Source organism: Leuciscus leuciscus (assembly GCF_965113295.1).
Source record: "Leuciscus leuciscus genome assembly, chromosome: 15".
Taxonomy (NCBI): domain Eukaryota; kingdom Metazoa; phylum Chordata; class Actinopteri; order Cypriniformes; family Leuciscidae; genus Leuciscus; species Leuciscus leuciscus.
Window position 1 is genome coordinate 34,792,844 of NC_138739.1, and position 18,220 is coordinate 34,811,063.

Below are 18,220 nucleotides of genomic sequence, written 5' to 3' on the forward strand. Positions count from 1 at the left end.
TCGGAAGCTTATTGGCTCTTGCGTCTGTCAGACAATCTTACTCAAGGTTGGTTGTCATGCAGTGATTGTTGATGTCCTATCAAAAGTCAACGATCTGCTGCTTCTCAGTACATCAATAACCGTACGGCATAATGAAATAGCGCAAAGGTAAGGCGTTAAGCGTCGGCTACGATTTAACAAATAACTAAGAGGTTTTATATTTTAGTGAGGATTAATGCACACTTGTGACGTTTAGTTTAAAACGAGTGCTGACTGTTGGTGTGGCTCTGATCAAAGTCTGGTGCACGAATGACAGTCATCTAACGTTACATTGTTACTTTTTGACTGTTAAACTGGTTTGTGGCATGTAGTTTTGACTAGCAAGTTTTGTGGTTTTTTTTTTTTTTTTTTGCTACTTGCTAGTGATTGTGAAAAAGCCAACGATTAAACTGCGAGCTGTCAAATGCTAACAGTTTCGGTTGCGAGATGACGCGCATAAACTATTAGTTTGCAATGCAGATGTTCCTGCGGATGGCTGCTTTTGCAGTTTTGCTCATAACTAATCTTGTTTCATCTTGCTTTAGCCACGACACACACACACATACACATACACACACACACACACACACAAATATATATATATATATATATATATATATATATATATATATATATATATATATATATATATATAATGTATGTGTAAAATACATAAAATATGTTATGTGTGTGTGTGTGTGTGTGTGTGTGTGTGTGTGTGTGTGTGTGTGTCGTGGCTAAAGCAAGATGAAACAAGATTAGTGTACATATGTATGCATGTATTTTAATTTTTTTCAAAAACTAATATTATGACCTTTGGAATCTTTAAATATAAAGTGAACAGCGCAGAGTCTGTAAAAAAAAAAAAAAAAAAAAAAAAAAAAATATATATATATATATATATATATATATAAGAATATTATGAAAAAAGGAAGAATATATATATATATATATATATATATATATATATATATATATATATATATATATTTAATCCTAAACAGAAATCTCAAATGACCAGTGAAAAAGCATGTGAAAAAATACACAATATTCAGCGTTACCAAAATATGCAAAAGTGAGATAAAAACCTGAGCATTTTTAAACCAACCTCCTGTAAAAAGTCTGATAATAAACATTAAATCAACCTGTGAAAAATCCGTTGGTCAGATAAAATGAGAACCCTTATCATAGCATCATCACCTCTCTTCCCCCAGCTCACCATGCAGTTCCTGGGCCGTATATTTGACACGGTGAGCTCCGTGTCAAACCTGTTCTCCAACCCGTACCGTGTGAGGGATGTGCAGCTGTCGGAATATAATGGGAAAGTGCTATTGAGACAGGAGGGGCGGCTGGTCCTTTACAGGAACCAACAGAGCCAGTCATGGGACTGCCTGCTTCTCTGCCCTGAGTCTTCCTCTGTGGCCCTCAGGTGAGACCCTTTAGTCAAGATATTCACAATATACAGTCAATAAATTGATTTCCTATAAAAGTCTTGAGGTTTCATAGTGGTCTTGCAAAAACTCCCATATTGCTTCAGACTCCCAGGGTCTGTCGAATTGATTTGCTTTCCCATCAGCGCGTGACTGACCAGCAGTGGGAAGCCTTGGCCACAAAGAGCCATTGTGGATCCAGGCTCTTGTTAAAGGGGTGGTTGATTATGCTTTCACTTTTTTAACTTAAGCTAGTGTGTAATGTTGCTGTTTGAGCATAAACAACATCTGCAAAGTTACAACGCTCAAAGTTTAAAGCAAAGGGAGATATTTACTTTTAAGGAAATTGCTTTTTTAAGGACTACAACAAACAGCTGGTAGAGACTACACGACATTCCTCCAGGGTTAGTGACATCACCGACCCTAAAATTTACATAAACCCCGCCCCCTGAACACGATTTATAGATTATCAAGACAGAATATGCTAATCAGTGACTAGAAGATAACTACACGTAAGCTACTTAAATTCATCAACTAAACATTCAGAAATGTCCTGGTGCATTCTACATGTTGTCACTTCTTGAGTCTCTCCATCTTTGTCTGAATCCGGTTTGAACATAAAAGGCTAAAAGTTTTTGAAATTTTCAGTGCATGTCTGTGTGAGTGCAAGCTGTTGAAGCTCCGCCCCCTGTGCCTTGAGCAGCAGCTCATTTGCATTTAAAGGAACAGACACAAAATGGTGCGTTTTTGCTCGCCCTCAAAAATGGACAATTTTATCATGCTATATAAAAATATGTGTTGGGTATTTTGAGCTATAACTTCACATACACACTCCGGGAACATCAGAGACTTATTTTACATCTTGTGAAAAGGGTATTATACCACCCCTTTAAATAACGCCACCCCCCTGAATATAGCGTTTCATTGTCATCAACCACAATTTCATTAGCCTGCCATATGTGGGTTTCAAGCACGAAAGGAATTGGGTTTTTGTTGTCTTTGTGCTCAGGTTGTTCCAGGTATCTTCAGAGGCAGATGCCATGAACTGGTTTCCTCAGTACACCCTCAAACTCCGCCCGTTTTATGAGATGCTCCGCCCACCTTTGAAACCCGAGATGCTCCAGCCAATCGTGGACTGTGTGAGGAATCACCCCGACTATAGCTCGGCTCATGTCGCCGTGGATATCGGACTGAGAGACTGTCTCAAGCACAATTACATTTTGAGGTGAGATATCAAGAGAAAGAATAAGTTTAAAGGTCACCTACAGTATGGCTGCATCCGAAATTACTTATTCAAAGTAAGTTCCTACTCGAGAGTATGCGATTTCGAATGCAGCATATATGTGAGAAGTTTCTGCCAATTAAAAAAAAAATATTATAATTGTATTTAAATATATAAATGTATTTAAATCTAAATAATTTAATTTAATATAATATAATTTAATTAAAAAAAATGTATGTGTGAATTCTAAATAGAGTGGGTTTTTTTTTCTTGATGAAGAAAATGTGATATGTTCACAGGTTACAGGGTTTTTTTATTAATAAAATGCATATAAATAAAATATATTTTATTTTTAATATGTTGATATTATTTATATTTAGCATATTTATATGTATTTGAAATTTTATGTGTGCAATTTCAAAACCAGCTTACAACACCTTTAAATAATGAGCAGTCTGATTATTTAATACTAAAACTACTGTCATATAGCCCTTATTAAACATTTAATATGCATGAATCCTTAATAATGCTTTTTTCAACTGAAAATGGGAAACCTACAAAAGTCACATGCACTGTATCTGAGAAGTTGACATCCTTTTTTTATTTTTTTTTTATTAGAAATGTATTTAAAAAAACAACAAATGTAAATATGAATAATATCCATTTTATATATATCTTAATTATCAAGACTTTAAGTGAAAAATCTAATTAATTAATATAGAAAAATGATCATAGATGTGAATTTTTTGGTCACAATTTTTAAGCCCCTTTTTGCCTTTATTAGTTCATTTGAAATAGTCCTGTGCTTTAGTCATTTTTAAAAGCAGAAATGTCTCTCAGTTAATAGAGGTCACCAAAATAAATAAGTGATTACAAATAATTTAAGGTTTCCTACAGTGTTTAGCATGTCTGGCCACAGGACATTCCAACTTCCCTTTCCTATTTTGTACAGTTTTCTAAAATATCACGTGAGAAGCTGCGCAATATGCAGCGTTATCACTATATGCACAAGTGAGATAAAAACCTTAAACCAACCTCATGTTAAAAAATCTCATCACTTTTTTTAGTCCGATAATAAACATTAAATCAAGAAGTAACGAAATCTATATTGTTGTGGTCCCTCACAGCCAGATGAACGCCCGTGACGCTCAGGGCCAGACGCCGCTGCACCTGGCCTGCGAGAGAGGAGACGTGGGCTGCGTGCGCGAGCTCCTGGAGGAGTGTCAGGCTCGCACGGACATCAAGGACAAGAACGGGGAGACTCCCATGCACTGCGCCGCTAAACAAGATTCCGCCCTTATTATAGAGGTGAGAGGTCAACTCAAGGCTCACTTGCTGAATGACTGACTCCGATATTCAGATCTCTATGATTGTGTCGTTTTCGTTTCCCGCTAGGTGTTGTGTGCGCAGCTGTGCGCGGGTGTGAACGAGCTGAACGCCTCCGGGGAAACGCCGATGCACATCGCGTGCCGTCTCGGGAGGGTGGAGGTGGTCAAGGGTCTGCTTGGGGGCGGAGCCCGCTGTGACATCATGGGAAGTAATGGCTATCCAATCCACGCTGCCATGAAGTTTAACGAGAAGAGGTGCGGACCAGGAATCTTTATTGTTTCGTGTATAATTCACCTGAGAGTTTCAATTAATCGATCTTATTCTTCTCGTTTCCTCTTCTTTAGTTGTGCTGAAGCAATTTTATCGTCTAACCCCAATCAAGTTCTAGCGGAGGATCCGATTTATGGCGGAACGCCGCTCCACTGGGTTAAGACTCCCGAGGTCAGGAACAGTTACTTTGCTTTTTTAGGGTGTTTTCGCACTTGGCATGTTTGGTTGGATTAAAACTACCTCTGGTGTGATTGCTCTGTTAGTGCGGTTCATTTGAATCAGTGACTACGTTTACATGCTGACAAATATCGGGTTATGGTCGGGTTAAGGTCACTATTTGGGTTTCTGAAACATTCGGAATAACCCGTTTACATGCGTGAGTAGAGAGAGTTACTCCTGTATACATGGAATTTGTAATCAATTGGCAATATCCCGATGTAAACGGCGACGCACGGTTAGCGTCTGGACGTACGGACAACGTTAAGACGCAATGTGCGTCATTTCCGATTCTTCTTCCTGTATCCAAAAGGCAACAACAACAGCAGCAGCACGCGGATAATGAATAGTTCGGGGCAGATAGCGATCGCCTTTGTTTGCGCTTTCCTCCTCGCTCCAAAAGTGTGGTGCTGTGCTGCGTCTCGCCATGTTTACCTCTACTTCTTGTTTACTTCCGGTATACTGCACGCGGGTTTTTGTATGCGCCGTCTATACTCAAAAGACCAAGATTCCTTGCGAATAGAACATGCGCAGAACACAAATCAATGTTCCTTTTGATGGGGATATGCCGATACGCGTTTACATGACCAAATATTCGGGTTAGAAAAGGGGTACCCCAGGGATAATATCCGGGTTTTTAAAAACCGGGATATGAGCATATCCGGGTTTTTGCCGGTGTTTACATGGCCGTGCGCAACCGGGTTATTGCTAATATCCCGGTTTTGAACGGGTTATTGGCTGCATGTAAACGTAGTCAGTGTGAACGCTGCCATCTGAACCCTGGTGCCACCAAACAAGAGGACCGAGACGCTGAAAAGATGGGTCCCGCTCAACTTCCTAACGAACTCTGGTGCGGTTCGACTAAAACATGAACACAACATGGACCAAAGACATGTGAACGAACCAAAAACAGGAAGATGAGACCCTAAAAAGGACAGAATGCTCAGTCATACCTGTTTTTTCTCATCACAGTCGTGATGTTGCCCATCACAGTTCAGTACAGGCATCAGAACCACGTCGTCTCGCAGCAGATCTGTGTGTGTGTGTGTGTGTGTGTGTGTGTGTGTGTGTGTGTGTGTGACGGAGGGATTCCTGACGCTGTTTTGACTCCTTTACACAATTTATAAGCTCTTCACGAGTTCTCAGCTGCTCAAAATACCATCATATGTAGCTACGCGCATACAGCAAGTGCATTTATCCCAGAACACAGCAATGTTTTGGATGTTCGGTAAGTTCAGACGCAAAATATATGCCATAAAAGCCTTTTTTTGTTTTTGTATGGTATCTTTAGGCTCCGTGTTAAATATGACAGTGTGAACGCTAAGCGAACCAGGACTAACTATCTTTTTCTTTTTTGGTCCGGATTAAAAGAACCAAGAGAACCGAAACTACAATTGTGAACACACCCTTACTTGAGGAATTATCTGCATTCTAGTCTTGCGTATGACCGCAGAAGGTCTGGACACAGGTCTTTCATTGGCCAAAGATTGTCCGAGAGGACCGTCTTTGGTCTGACTGACACGTAAAGCAACCAATTGCAGTTTGTTTTATCCCGTGTCGTGTTTTTAAGGGCGTGAAAATGTAAAGCCGATGTCCCTACGATAACAGACAAGCTTAACAAGATAACGGTGGCGCCGCGACCTTCACATAGTTTTGAAAATCCAGCGTTAAGTTGATCCTGAAAAGCGCTCATTGTCACAGTTGGAAACATGATTCTTCTTCCATGAGAGGGTTTGGCATCACAACGACTTTGTTTTCCGGGTGGGCCGTTAAAGAGCACGACACTCACGTCTCCCGGAAATCCTGTAGAATTCAACCAATCAGATGACGCCTTCGAAACTCCCGAAGTGTTTCACATTTTGTGTGCCTTATGCATCAGACGTTCAGCCGACGGTCTGTGGGCGTGACGTCTGAGGCCGACACTATCTGTGTTCTGACCATCCTGCGTTTCTCTCTCTCTCTAGATGAGCCGCGTACTGCTGGACCGAGGATGTAACGTCAACTACCTGAGTAAGACCGGAGAGAGTCCGTTACACATCCTGACCAAGAGGGGGCGCTTTGAGGCCGCAATGACACTGCTGACACATGGAGCCGACCCCAACATTAAGGGCCAGGATGGAAACACAGCACTGCACCTCGCCATGAAGGTATGAGAGAGAATTCATTAGGCCTGTCAGGAACATGTCTGGCTCATATTTTACCCCAATATGTGTAATAAAAAAAATATTGAAATAAATGAATTAAAAATTTTTATTTAAATTTAAATTAAATATTTATGCATAATCATAGTACTTCTTGTACTGCCTTTAATTTATGCAGTTTTTAATAAAATAATTATTATAAGTATTGATAACTTATAAATAATATTTGATTTATTATTAAATAATAACAATTAAAAATTAAAATTAATTTATTGAAAATACCAAAAATACCAAAATATGTTGTAAAATAATCTAGTAAAACAGCGTTATTTTAGTATTTATTCATATTTTGAATTAGCTTTTTTTTTTTTATATATTTTCAGTCTTTGTTACCGGTATGCTCTTTGTTTTTTGGCTTTCATTTTAGTTTTAACTCCAGTAAATTTAGTACTTCAGTTACTTAGACTGTTTAATTTAATTTAAGCTTACATTTGTCATCTAAAATTTCTATTTTATTTTAGCTTTTTCAATTAATGGAAATTATTATTATTTTTTTTAGTTAACAAAAACAACACTGTGTACAAGAATAAGCTAAATACATTTTTTGTTTAAGACTATTGCCCGTGTTCATTTTGATAAAATATCAAATTAAGCCTTTCTAATACTAAATTTATCGTACAGCAAGGATTGTTTGATTGTTGAACATTTTGAACTTGAAAATGTGTAGGAACTCTGTTGGTAAAGTGGACACTTTTTTTTCTATTTTGTTTCTTTTTTCTTATATGCTGTATCCTCTGGGCCCACAGCTGGACCACATGGACTTGATCAAAGCTCTTATGGTGTTTGGAGCAGATGTGGAGGTTCACAATGACGTGGGAGAGACACCAGGACTCATCGCCGCCCGTACCAGCAAGGGTGAGAGAGAGAGAGAGAGAGATGCTATCAGAGATCATGTATGTGAGATTGAAGGCTAGAAGAACAGTCCCCAATGTGTTCAAGCTCTTTCAATTTCTACTTGCACTTTTGCATGACATAATTTGGGGTGTTTGCATGCAAACATAATATTATCTAACTGTAAACTACCATACATTTTGTTGATATGCATATATATATACAACTGTGCAACATGTCACAATGCAAGTTTATGTAAAGTTCACTTGTTTGACGCACTAATGATTTGCTTTTGTTTTTGCCTTAAAGGTGAAGTGTTTTATTTTCTCAGCCAGTCGTTCCATGTTTTATGTTTCTAAAGCCACAAGGACTATATTTTTTGGAGTATTCATTTATTTATTTATTTAAAATAAAAAAAGTAGGGGTGTCACAATATATCGCAATACAAAAATGCAGCAATATGTAGCTTGGATAGTGACAATGTATATTGTGTATAGTTCACCCAAAATGTGAAAAAAAAATTATGTTTTCAGAGTTTTAGTGTCAGTACTACATTAAACTACCATATATATAATTTATAATAATGCAATGGGGGAATATTTGTGAGTCCTGATACTGCCAAATGTCTTATGTTACCAGTAAAAAGCCCCCTAAACAAAAGTTAATTTATGGATTTATTTAAAAAAAAAAAAATTCATCTTTATTAATCTTTTATTTAAATGTATTCATCACCATAAGTCTACAGTAGCTATTCTGTGGAAAAACCGGCAGAAGCTGTCTGATGGGTCCTGATGTTTTGATTGGCTATTGTAATTCTTGTGAGAGTGTCGCCACAAACCATGTGACGCTTGCGTGTCATGATGGTTTTTGCATATCTGTGTGTTTAACTATAAGAATGACTCATGCTCTTGTTTTCTCATTCATGCATTCAGTCAACCTGTACTCTTTCTTTCTTTTGTGTGCATGGTGTGGGTGTGGCCGCGTGCATGTGTCTAATCCTGCGCTTGTACTGAAGGGCCCAACCGTAAGGTGCTCTTGAACATGCTGTGTAGTGTAGGGGCCGAACGGTGTCACCCCCCATCCCTCGGCAGCCCTATCCCCAGCATCAACAAAGCTCCGCCTCCTGGCATAGGTAAAGCCCCGCCTCCAATCTTCAGATATCCTGGCAATCTGTCCCTCAGTCTTCTTCTGTAGTTTTTATGTTTTTATTGAAATGGAACCTGATAAGTGGCCGATTTTGAACATAGGTGGGAAGGCTACTTCCTCATATAAAGAGCAGTGAAGACTCGACTTACAATTGATTTAAATAGAGTTTGGCCATAGCATGTTGCTAAGCTAACAACGTGATAGTCTAATAAGCATAAAATTGACACACTTTTGTTCAATAAAATAATCAGTAAATGATTTTTTTTTTAAGTAAATCGACTTTTCTCTTGATTTCATCCACCATCTTGGATGCATATTTTTGCTGAGCTCATTGCAGAGCTTTGTGGGAGTGAATTTTTCCACAAAGGATCAAGGTATATTATAAGGTAGAATAAATATGCTGCATACTCTTTGGAAATATTAAAATTCAAATATTTAAATATTTATTAACATTTTTGCTTAATGTCCTCTTATATTTAAGACATTCCCTAAAGTTGTATTTGTTCACTTCTGTGCTGCCTGTATTTCTAAACCTAATACTTTTATTTGAAGCTTTCTTATGTCGTATAAACTATAATATCTAAACGCACCATTTGATTAAACCGGATTTGTCTGCAGCAGCCGTCATCTTGGAAAGGTCAACATTTTGGATTGAACTCAAGCAATCACTTATCAACCGAATATAATTACACCAACATAAATGCCACAAAATTGTGCAGCCTACTGTACAAATCTGTGAGACAAAAGAGCCTAGTCTTTTACGGTTGAGAATGCTGGCGAAGCATGATCTTGTTGCATCATCACTTTAATCTGTTTGCTGGTAGAACTTGACCTTTCCAAAGTGACGGACATGCTTGCATATCACACTTATTAACAGCGGCATTTAGGTATTGCATATCTATGATAGAGTCAACCTGCCTATAATTTGGTTCACTGCTCTCACATCTTGCTCATAATTGGTCCACAGGGTTTGATGACATCATGTATGTGGCGACAGCTGTCACGGCCATGACTCGTGGATTTGTAGAGGTTGATGGGCTCAAAACAGGAAGCAAGAAGTATGTTACATTAAATTAACATTGATTTAAAAAAAAAACAAGCCTACAAAGAGTTAATCACTCATTTGCTTTTATTTTTCTCAAGAATGGACAGATTGTTATGTCTTGATGGTGGAGGAATTAAAGGCCTGGTTCTGATCCAGATGTTAATCTCTCTGGAGAAAGAGGCAGGACGTCCCATCAGGGAACTCTTTGACTGGGTGTCTGGGACTAGCACCGGTGGCATACTGGCTCTAGCTATTGTACACGGTATTTGATTTAGTATATAATATTTAAGTAGATTTATAAAACTGTATTGACCTATCAGCATCTAGGAACAGAATGATCCATTTTATAATTGTAAAAATATGTTCTTGGCTACTTTAAACGTGTACATGCATTAGCATAATTATGTTTATTGTGTACTTGAGCAGGTAAATCAATGGAGTATCTGCGCTGTCTGTACTTCAGGATGAAGGAACAGGTGTTTAAAGGTTCTCGACCGTATGAGTCTGGCCCTCTGGAGGAATTTCTGAAGAATGAGTTTGGAGAAAATACCAAAATGACGGACGTCACACACCCCAGGTACTTATACTTAAGGTTTGGGATTTTAATTAAACCAAACAACAACTTCCCCACCAGAACACTGTAGCAACTATTCAGAAATTGTAAGTTATTGTCTAGCAACGATCCAGAACATCCTATCTACTGCCTAGCAATGCCCTATCAACCACCTGAACACCCAAGCAATGCCATATCAGCCACCACAACACCCAAGCAATGCCAAATCAGCCACCACAACACCCAAGCAATGCCATTTCAGCCACCACAACACCCGAGCAATGCCATATCAACCACCATGCCATATCAGCCACCAGAACACCTGAGCAATGCCATATCAGCCACCACAACACCCGAGCAATGCCATATCAACCACCATGCCATATCAGCCACCAGAACACCTGAGCAATGCCATATCAGCCACCAGAACACCCGAGCAATACCATATCAGTCACCACAACACCCGAGCAAGGCCATATTAGCCACCATGCCATATCAGCGACCAGAACACCTGAGCAATGCCATTTCAGCCACCAGAACACTCGAGCAATGCCATATCAGCCACCACAACACCCGAGCAATGCCATTTCAGCCACCATGCCATATCAGCGACCAGAACACCTGAGCAAGGCCATATCAGCCACCATGCCATATCAGCGACCAGAACACCTGAGCAATGCCATTTCAGCCACCTGAACACCCGAGCAATGCCATATCAGCCACCATGCCATATCAGCGACCAGAACACCTGAGCAATGCCATTTCAGCCACCAGAACACTCGAGCAATGCCATATCAGCCACCATGCCATATCAGCGACCAGAACACCTGAGCAATGCCATTTCAGCCACCAGAACACTCGAGCAAGGCCATATTAGCCACCAGAACACCTGAGCAATGCCATTTCAGCCACCTGAACACCCGAGCAATGCCATATCAGCCAACACAACATCCGAGCAAGGCTGTATTAGCCACCAGAACACCGGAGCAATGCCATATCAGCCACCACAACACCCGAGCAAGGCCATATTAGCCACCAGAACACCCAAGCTATGCCATATTAGCCACCACAACACACAAGCAATGCCATATCAGCCACCACAACACCCGAACAATGCCATATCATCCACCAGAACACCCAAGCTATGCCATATCAGCCACCAGAACACCCAAACAATGCCACCCTGGCAATGCCTTACTGTAGCAACCACCCACAACTCCTTAGAAATGTCTTACTGATGACTCTGAACATCCCAACAACTGCCTAGCAAAAACCAAGTAATGCTCTAGCAACCATCCAGAACTTCTTCACAATTCCTTTGCAACGACTCTGAACACCCCAGCAACTGTGGTAGCAACACCTGAAAATTCATTTTTAATTCACTGGCAAACATCCAGAACTCCTAAGCAATGCATTAGCGATACCTCAGAACACCCTGCCAACTGCCTAATAACGCCTTGCAACACCCTTGAACACAAAATGAGCTCACAGATTTGTCAGAAAATGTTTGTTTTTAATCCATCTCCTGTCTGTTTCTCTCAGAGTAATGGTGACTAGCGTTCTTGCAGACAGACACCCTGGAGAACTGCATCTGTTTCGTAATTACGACCCACCGGTTCTTCAAAGAGACCCTCCGTACACATCTACTGCCACATTTCAACCCCTCACTGTGCCACAGGGTAAATCTCTTGTGTACTTTAATTTTTCGGGATATCGTTACGCTAATTATCTTTGTGCCGGTGAAAACACTCATGTTCCCCTCGTGCTCTTTATGAGCATGTTGACGGGCTCTGGGTTTCTCAGTTATCCTCAATATCAAATGATGCGTGAAGCTTCACTGTCGCTGTTTCAGGGTGGGAGGACGAAGATCTTTTGGTTGTAGGATATACTCGACCTCCTAGAAAGCGTAGGAAGGTGACGGATGAAGGTGTGTGTGAGAAAGAGTGCGCGTGGAATGGAAAGGTCACAGTATGCAAGGTTTTTGGTGTTTGTTGCGCAATCGTACCTCACTTTGGAACTAATCGGTCATTAGTTTGTTTGTGGGAAGCTAATCATGTTTTGCACGCTTGGTTCTCTTTTACGCTCTCTCGCTCATTCACATTTTCTTTCTCTCAGAGCAATTAGTTTGGCGCGCCGCCCGCTCCAGTGGAGCAGCTCCCACTTATTTTCGACCAATGGGGCGTTTTCTGGATGGAGGGCTGCTGGCCAACAACCCAACGCTAGATGCCATGACAGAAATACACCAATACAGCAAAGCCCTGAAGGCACAGGTTTGATAAACAAATATAGACGTAATGGAATAGTTCATCCAAAAATGAAAATGATCCTATAATTTACTCGCGCTCAAACCATCCTAGGTCTATATGACTTTCTTTTTTCACCCCAACACAATCGAAGTTATATTAAATAAAAACCTGGTTCTTTCCAGCTTTGTAATGGCATTGAATAGTGCTTTTGAAGCTCCAAAAAAGTGCATCCATCCATCATAAAAGTAACACATATGACTCCAGGGGGTTAATAAAGGCCTTCTGAAGCAAAGCGATGGGTTTTTGTAAGAAAAATATCCATATTTAAACCTTTATAAACTATAATCACTGGCGAGACTAGTTCCGGCGGAAGAGTGACCTCTGACCCGACACATGACGTAGGATGTAGGTTTAGCATAAGCTTAGGTGACGAATGCGGAAACGCAAAGGATAAAGCAAAACAACCGCTATTCAATTCCATCATAAAACTTGGAAGAGCCAGGGTAAAAATCGTGTTGGGGTGAAAAAAGAAAGTCATATACACTTAGGATGGCTTGAGGGTGAGTCAATTATGGGATAATTACAATTTTTGTGTGAAGTATCCCTTTAAGAATTACCTGTTCAAGACTCACTTTTAACAAAAAATTTAATCAACTGCAATATATTTCTTTGTAATACCAATATATCCTACAATGGGTGCACATTATGATAGAAAGAGCATACCTCCTGACTAAGATCCAGTGGACATTAGTGAAATGTTTTAAACAGTGTGTGTCTGTGTGTCTCTGTCAGGGCCGCGAGGAAGACGTGAGCCGGTTAGGAGTGGTCCTCTCGTTGGGTACGGGTAAACCTCCTCAGGTGGCGGTCAACTCTGTGGACGTGTTTAGGCCTTCAAACCCGCTGGAACTGGCCAAGACCTTCGTTGGCGTCAGAGAACTGGGCAAGATGCTCGTGGATTGCGTGAGTTTACACACATAAATCTCAGAACCTTCAGTGTAGACTCTTCTTGTGATGTTGGAATGAGCGGTGGTGTGTTTGTGTCAGTGCACAGACTCAGATGGTTGTGCAGTGGACCGAGCTCGAGCGTGGTGTGAGATGGCCGATATAAACTATCACAGGTCAGTCGACTGACACTCGTCTCTGCGCGGTGATGTTCTTTTCCTTCTGCCTCTGCTTTCACTCTCTTCTTTTCTACATGGTTGTGTCCTATCATTTCTTTCTTTGTGTGACTCTTCTCCTCTGTCACACCACTTCTTGAATTTCATTTTGTTTCCTTTCTTCCATCCGTTTCTTACATGCTTGCTTTATTTTCTTCCTTCGTACCTCCATTTCACTTAATTTCTTCCCTTTTTCTTTAACTTCCTTCAATCCTTCATGTAATTAATGTTCTTCATTTTTCTTCCGTTCAATTCCTTGCTTTATTCCTTTCTTCCTACCTTTCATTTAAGTTCTACCCTCCCTCCTTCCGTTTTTCTCCTTCTACAATATCTAAATCTTCCTTCCTTCCTTCCTTCCTTCCTTCCTTCCTTCCTTCCTTCATTATGTAATTGTATTTCCTTCCTTTCATTTCCTTCCATTTCCCCCTTAAATACTTTTAATTGTTCCTTCTTTCCTTTCTTTAATTTCATTTTTCATTTACTCTAATTTTATTTCCTTCTTTATTTTTCCTACCTTCCTTCCCTCCTTTAATTTCTCTTTATTTATCATTTAATTTCCTTCCAATACCTTTTTATTTCCTTCCTCCCTGTCTGTCATCTTTCTATTCATCTCTCCTTCATTCCTTCCTTCTCATTTAATTAAATTCCTTTCCATCTTTAATTTACCTACATTTTCCCCTTCTTTTATCAATTTCCTTCTTAATCACTTTTTAATCCTTCCTTCCTTCCTTCCATTTTTCCCTTCAAATCATTTAATTGTTCTCTCCTTCCTTCCTTCCCTCCTTGCATTTATTATTTTTTTCATTTATTTCTCCTTTAATAATTACATTTCCTTCTAATACCTTATTTCCTTCCTTCTTTCCTTGCTTTCTTCCTTCTCATTTAATTTGATTCCTTTCCACCTTTAATTTACCTACATTTTTCCCATCTTTTATCATTTAATCTCCTTCTAAATATCTTTTTAATTTTTCCTTCCTTCCTTCCTTCCTTCCTTCCTTCCTTCCTTCCTTCCTTCCTTCCTTCCTTCCTTCCTTCCTTCCTTCCTTCCTTCCTTCCTTCCTTCCTTCCTTCCTTCCTTCCCTCCCTCCCTCCTTCCTCCCTCCTCCCCCTCCCTCCTTCCTCCCTCCTCCCTCCCTCCTTCCTCCCTCCTCCCTCCCTCCCTCCTTCCTCCCTCCTCCCTCCCTCCTTCCTTCCTCCCTCCTTCCTTCCCTCCCTCCCTCCCTCCCTCCTTCCTTCCCTCCCTCCCTCCTTCCCTCCCTCCCTCCTTCCTTCCTTCCTTCCTTCCCTCCTTCCTTCCTTCCTTCCCTCCCTCTCTCCCTCCCTCTCTCCCTCCCTCCTTCCTTCCCTCCCTCTCTCCCTCCCTCCTTCCTTCCCTCCCTCCCTCCCTCCCTCCTTCCTTCCTTCCCTCCCTCCCTCCCTCCCTCCTTCCTTCCTTCCTTCCTTCCTTCCTTCCCTCCTTCCTTCCTTCCTTCCCTCCCTCCCTCCCTCCTTCCTTCCTTCCTTCCTTCAATTAATTTTTTCCCCTCTGATTCTTTCCTTTCCACCTTTAATTTACCTAAATTTTCCCCTTCTTTTATCAATTTCCTTCTTAATCACTTTTTAATCCTTCCTTCCTTCCTTCCATTTTTCCCTTCAAATCATTTAATTGTTCTCTCCTTCCTTCCTTCCCTCCTTGCATTTATTATTTTTTTCATTTATTTCTCCTTTAATAATTAAATTTCCTTCTAATACCTTATTTCCTTCCTTCTTTCCTTGCTTTCTTCCTTCTCATTTAATTTGATTCCTTTCCACCTTTAATTTACCTACATTTTTCCCATCTTTTATCATTTAATCTCCTTCTAAATATCTTTTAAATTTTTCCTTCCTTCCTTCCTTCCTTCCTTCCTTCCTTCCTTCCTTCCTTCCTTCCTTCCCTCCCTCCCTCCCTCCTCCCTCCCTCCTCCCTCCCTCCCTCCCTCCTTCCTCCCTCCTCCCTCCTCCCTCCTTCCTCCCTCCTTCCTTCCCTCCCTCCCTCCCTCCTTCCTTCCCTCCCTCCTTCCCTCCCTCCTTCCTTCCCTCCCTCCTTCCTTCCTTCCCTCCCTCCTTCCTTCCTTCCCTCCTTCCTTCCTTCCTTCCTTCCCTCCCTCTCTCCCTCCCTCTCTCCCTCCCTCCTTCCTTCCCTCCCTCTCTCCCTCCCTCCTTCCTTCCCTCCCTCCCTCCCTCCTTCCTTCCTTCCTTCCTTCCTTCCTTCCTTCCTTCCCTCCTTCCTTCCTTCCTTCCCTTCCTTCCTTCCTTCCTTCAATTAATTTTTTCCCCTCTGATTCTTTCCTTTCCACCTTTAATTTACCTACATTTTCCCCTTCTTTTATCATTTAATCTCCTTCTAAATATCTTTTTAATTTTTCCTTCCTTCCTTCCTTCCTTCCTTCCTTCCTTCCTTCCTTCCTTCCTTCCTTCCTCCCTCCCTTCCTTCCCTCCCTCCCTCCCTCCCTCCCTCCTTCCTCCCTCCCTCCTTCCTCCCTCCTTCCTCCCTCCTTCCTCCCTCCTTCCTTCCCTCCCTCCCTCCCTCCCTCCCTCCTTCCTTCCCTCCCTCCCTCCCTCCCTCCCTCCTTCCTTCCCTCCCTCCCTCCTTCCTTCCCTCCCTCCCTCCTTCCTTCCCTCCCTCCCTCCTTCCTTCCCTCCTTCCTTCCTTCCTTCCTTCCTTCCCTCCCTCTCTCCCTCCCTCTCTCCCTCCCTCCTTCCTTCCTTCCCTCCCTCCCTTCCTTCCTTCCTTCCTTCCTTCCTTCCTTCCTTCCTTCCTTCCCTCCTTCCTTCCTTCCTTCCTTCCCTCCCTCCCTCCTTCCTTCCTTCCTTCCTTCCTTCAATTAATTTTTTCCCCTCTGATTCTTTCATTTAATTTTTCCCTTCAAATAATTTAATTGTTCCTTCTTTCCTTTTTTCATTAAATTATTCCCTTTTCTCTAATTGTATTTTCTTCTTTCCTTTTCCTTCCTTCCCTACTTGAATTTCTCTTCATTTTCTTTCTTTCTTTTTCTTTTCTTTTATGAATTCACTTCATTTCTTGCTTCCTATTATTTGTTCCCTCCCATCCCTTCCTTCCTTCCTTCCTTCCTTCCTTCCTTCCTTCCTTCCTGTATGTTCTTTCTGTCCTATATGCGTTTAATTTCTCTTCATTTCTTCCCTCCCCCTCGTGTGTGTCTCAGGTTGAGTCCTCAGCTGTCTCAGGAGGTGATGCTGGACGAGGTCAGTGACGCTGTGTTGGTTGACATGCTGTGGGAGACTCAGATGTACCTGTATGAGCACAGAGATGTCATACGCACCCTCTGCCAGCAGCTCCTGCAGCTCTGACAGCAGCACACACACAACTCATTCATCCTATACAGAGAAGGATTCTGTTTACAGTAGCGTGCGTGTGTATGTTGTTGTGACATGTTCAATTAACTTAAAGGAAGAATATTTATAAAAAATATATAATTATAACATACTTTCCCCATATGTTTTGTATGTGTTGTAAATACCAAATTGGACCAAGGTTAATATAACAACATACATGAAGGTTACCACTTCAATCCAATATTTGAACTATGGAGATATTTTTATATTGCATTATATTTTATGAATGCTAAATCTACGTGTGACATTTGCATTGATCAAAATGACCTATACAGGAAGTGAGTAGGTGCTTCTTTTGAAGCTATGATTTTACTTATTATTTATCATTCTATACATCCTTTGTGTGCATTTTTATCTTGTCATTTATAGTGAAACTGAACAAATTTTTTTTCTTGCACTTTACGGTGTGACCGAAAGTGAAGGGTCAAAATATAACCACCGCATTTCCTTGCATTTACCATTTATTATGCATTTATACATTTATTTGGAACTGATCTTCATATAGTTTCTGTGTGTTTTCTGTCTTGTCATTTGCAGTTTTAAGGAAAAGCCTTTTTTTGCAATCTGTCATGTGTAGCATTGCATACTTGAACATTATAAAGCTGCAACTGGTAATATCTCAGTCTGTGAAGTATCAGTATATTCTACAATATATTTGATCATAATTTCTATGTTTACTAACAACAAATATGTATCAAGAATAACTTCAATACCTCCTGCATTAGCCTTGTTGAGTTTTTGTTTGGTTTATTGATAACTTGTATTAACAATGCGTTTGTCTTATCATGATGTGGTCATAGCTTATACTTGATCTGTTGTTCAGAGACCAAAGTAAGCAATAATTCACTTTATAATTATAACCTGCTGCTGTGGCACTGATTTGAAACCATTTACTGACGTGATGTAAACCTTGAAATAAAAAAGCACTGATAATTATTTAAACTGGGATTAGTTGTGGCGTGTGATTTGTGAAATAACCTTTAGTATAAAATGTGATTTGACTAATATAGCAAATGAAAGTACTAATGTAACCTAATTTAAATGTAATAAGCCTATATAGTGTTATAAACAGGCTTTACATGATCATGAAATCAGCTAAAAATTACTGTTAATTTAATGTATTATTATTTGATGTACTATTACTATTATTATTAAAATATCCTGTAAAACTGTATTTTGTGTTA

At 40.4% G+C, this 18,220-nt stretch overlaps 1 protein-coding gene across 1 annotated transcript; it reads left to right on the forward strand.

Annotated features, from left to right (window-relative positions):
* Window positions 1-17: 17 nt before the first annotated feature.
* On the forward strand, window positions 18-17,982 carry pla2g6 (phospholipase A2, group VI (cytosolic, calcium-independent)). Its single transcript, XM_082137823.1, has 17 exons — window positions 18-147; window positions 1,233-1,447; window positions 2,458-2,673; window positions 3,798-3,978; window positions 4,066-4,253; window positions 4,344-4,440; window positions 6,450-6,632; window positions 7,433-7,541; window positions 8,533-8,649; window positions 9,631-9,721; window positions 9,807-9,970; window positions 10,135-10,285; window positions 11,804-11,940; window positions 12,377-12,531; window positions 13,300-13,467; window positions 13,552-13,625; window positions 16,847-17,982. The coding sequence occupies exons 2-17, from the start codon at window positions 1,239-1,241 to the stop codon at window positions 16,989-16,991; spliced, it is 2,385 nt and encodes a 794-aa protein (XP_081993949.1). The 5' UTR covers window positions 18-147; window positions 1,233-1,238; the 3' UTR covers window positions 16,992-17,982.
* The last annotated feature ends 238 nt before the right edge of the window (window positions 17,983-18,220 follow it).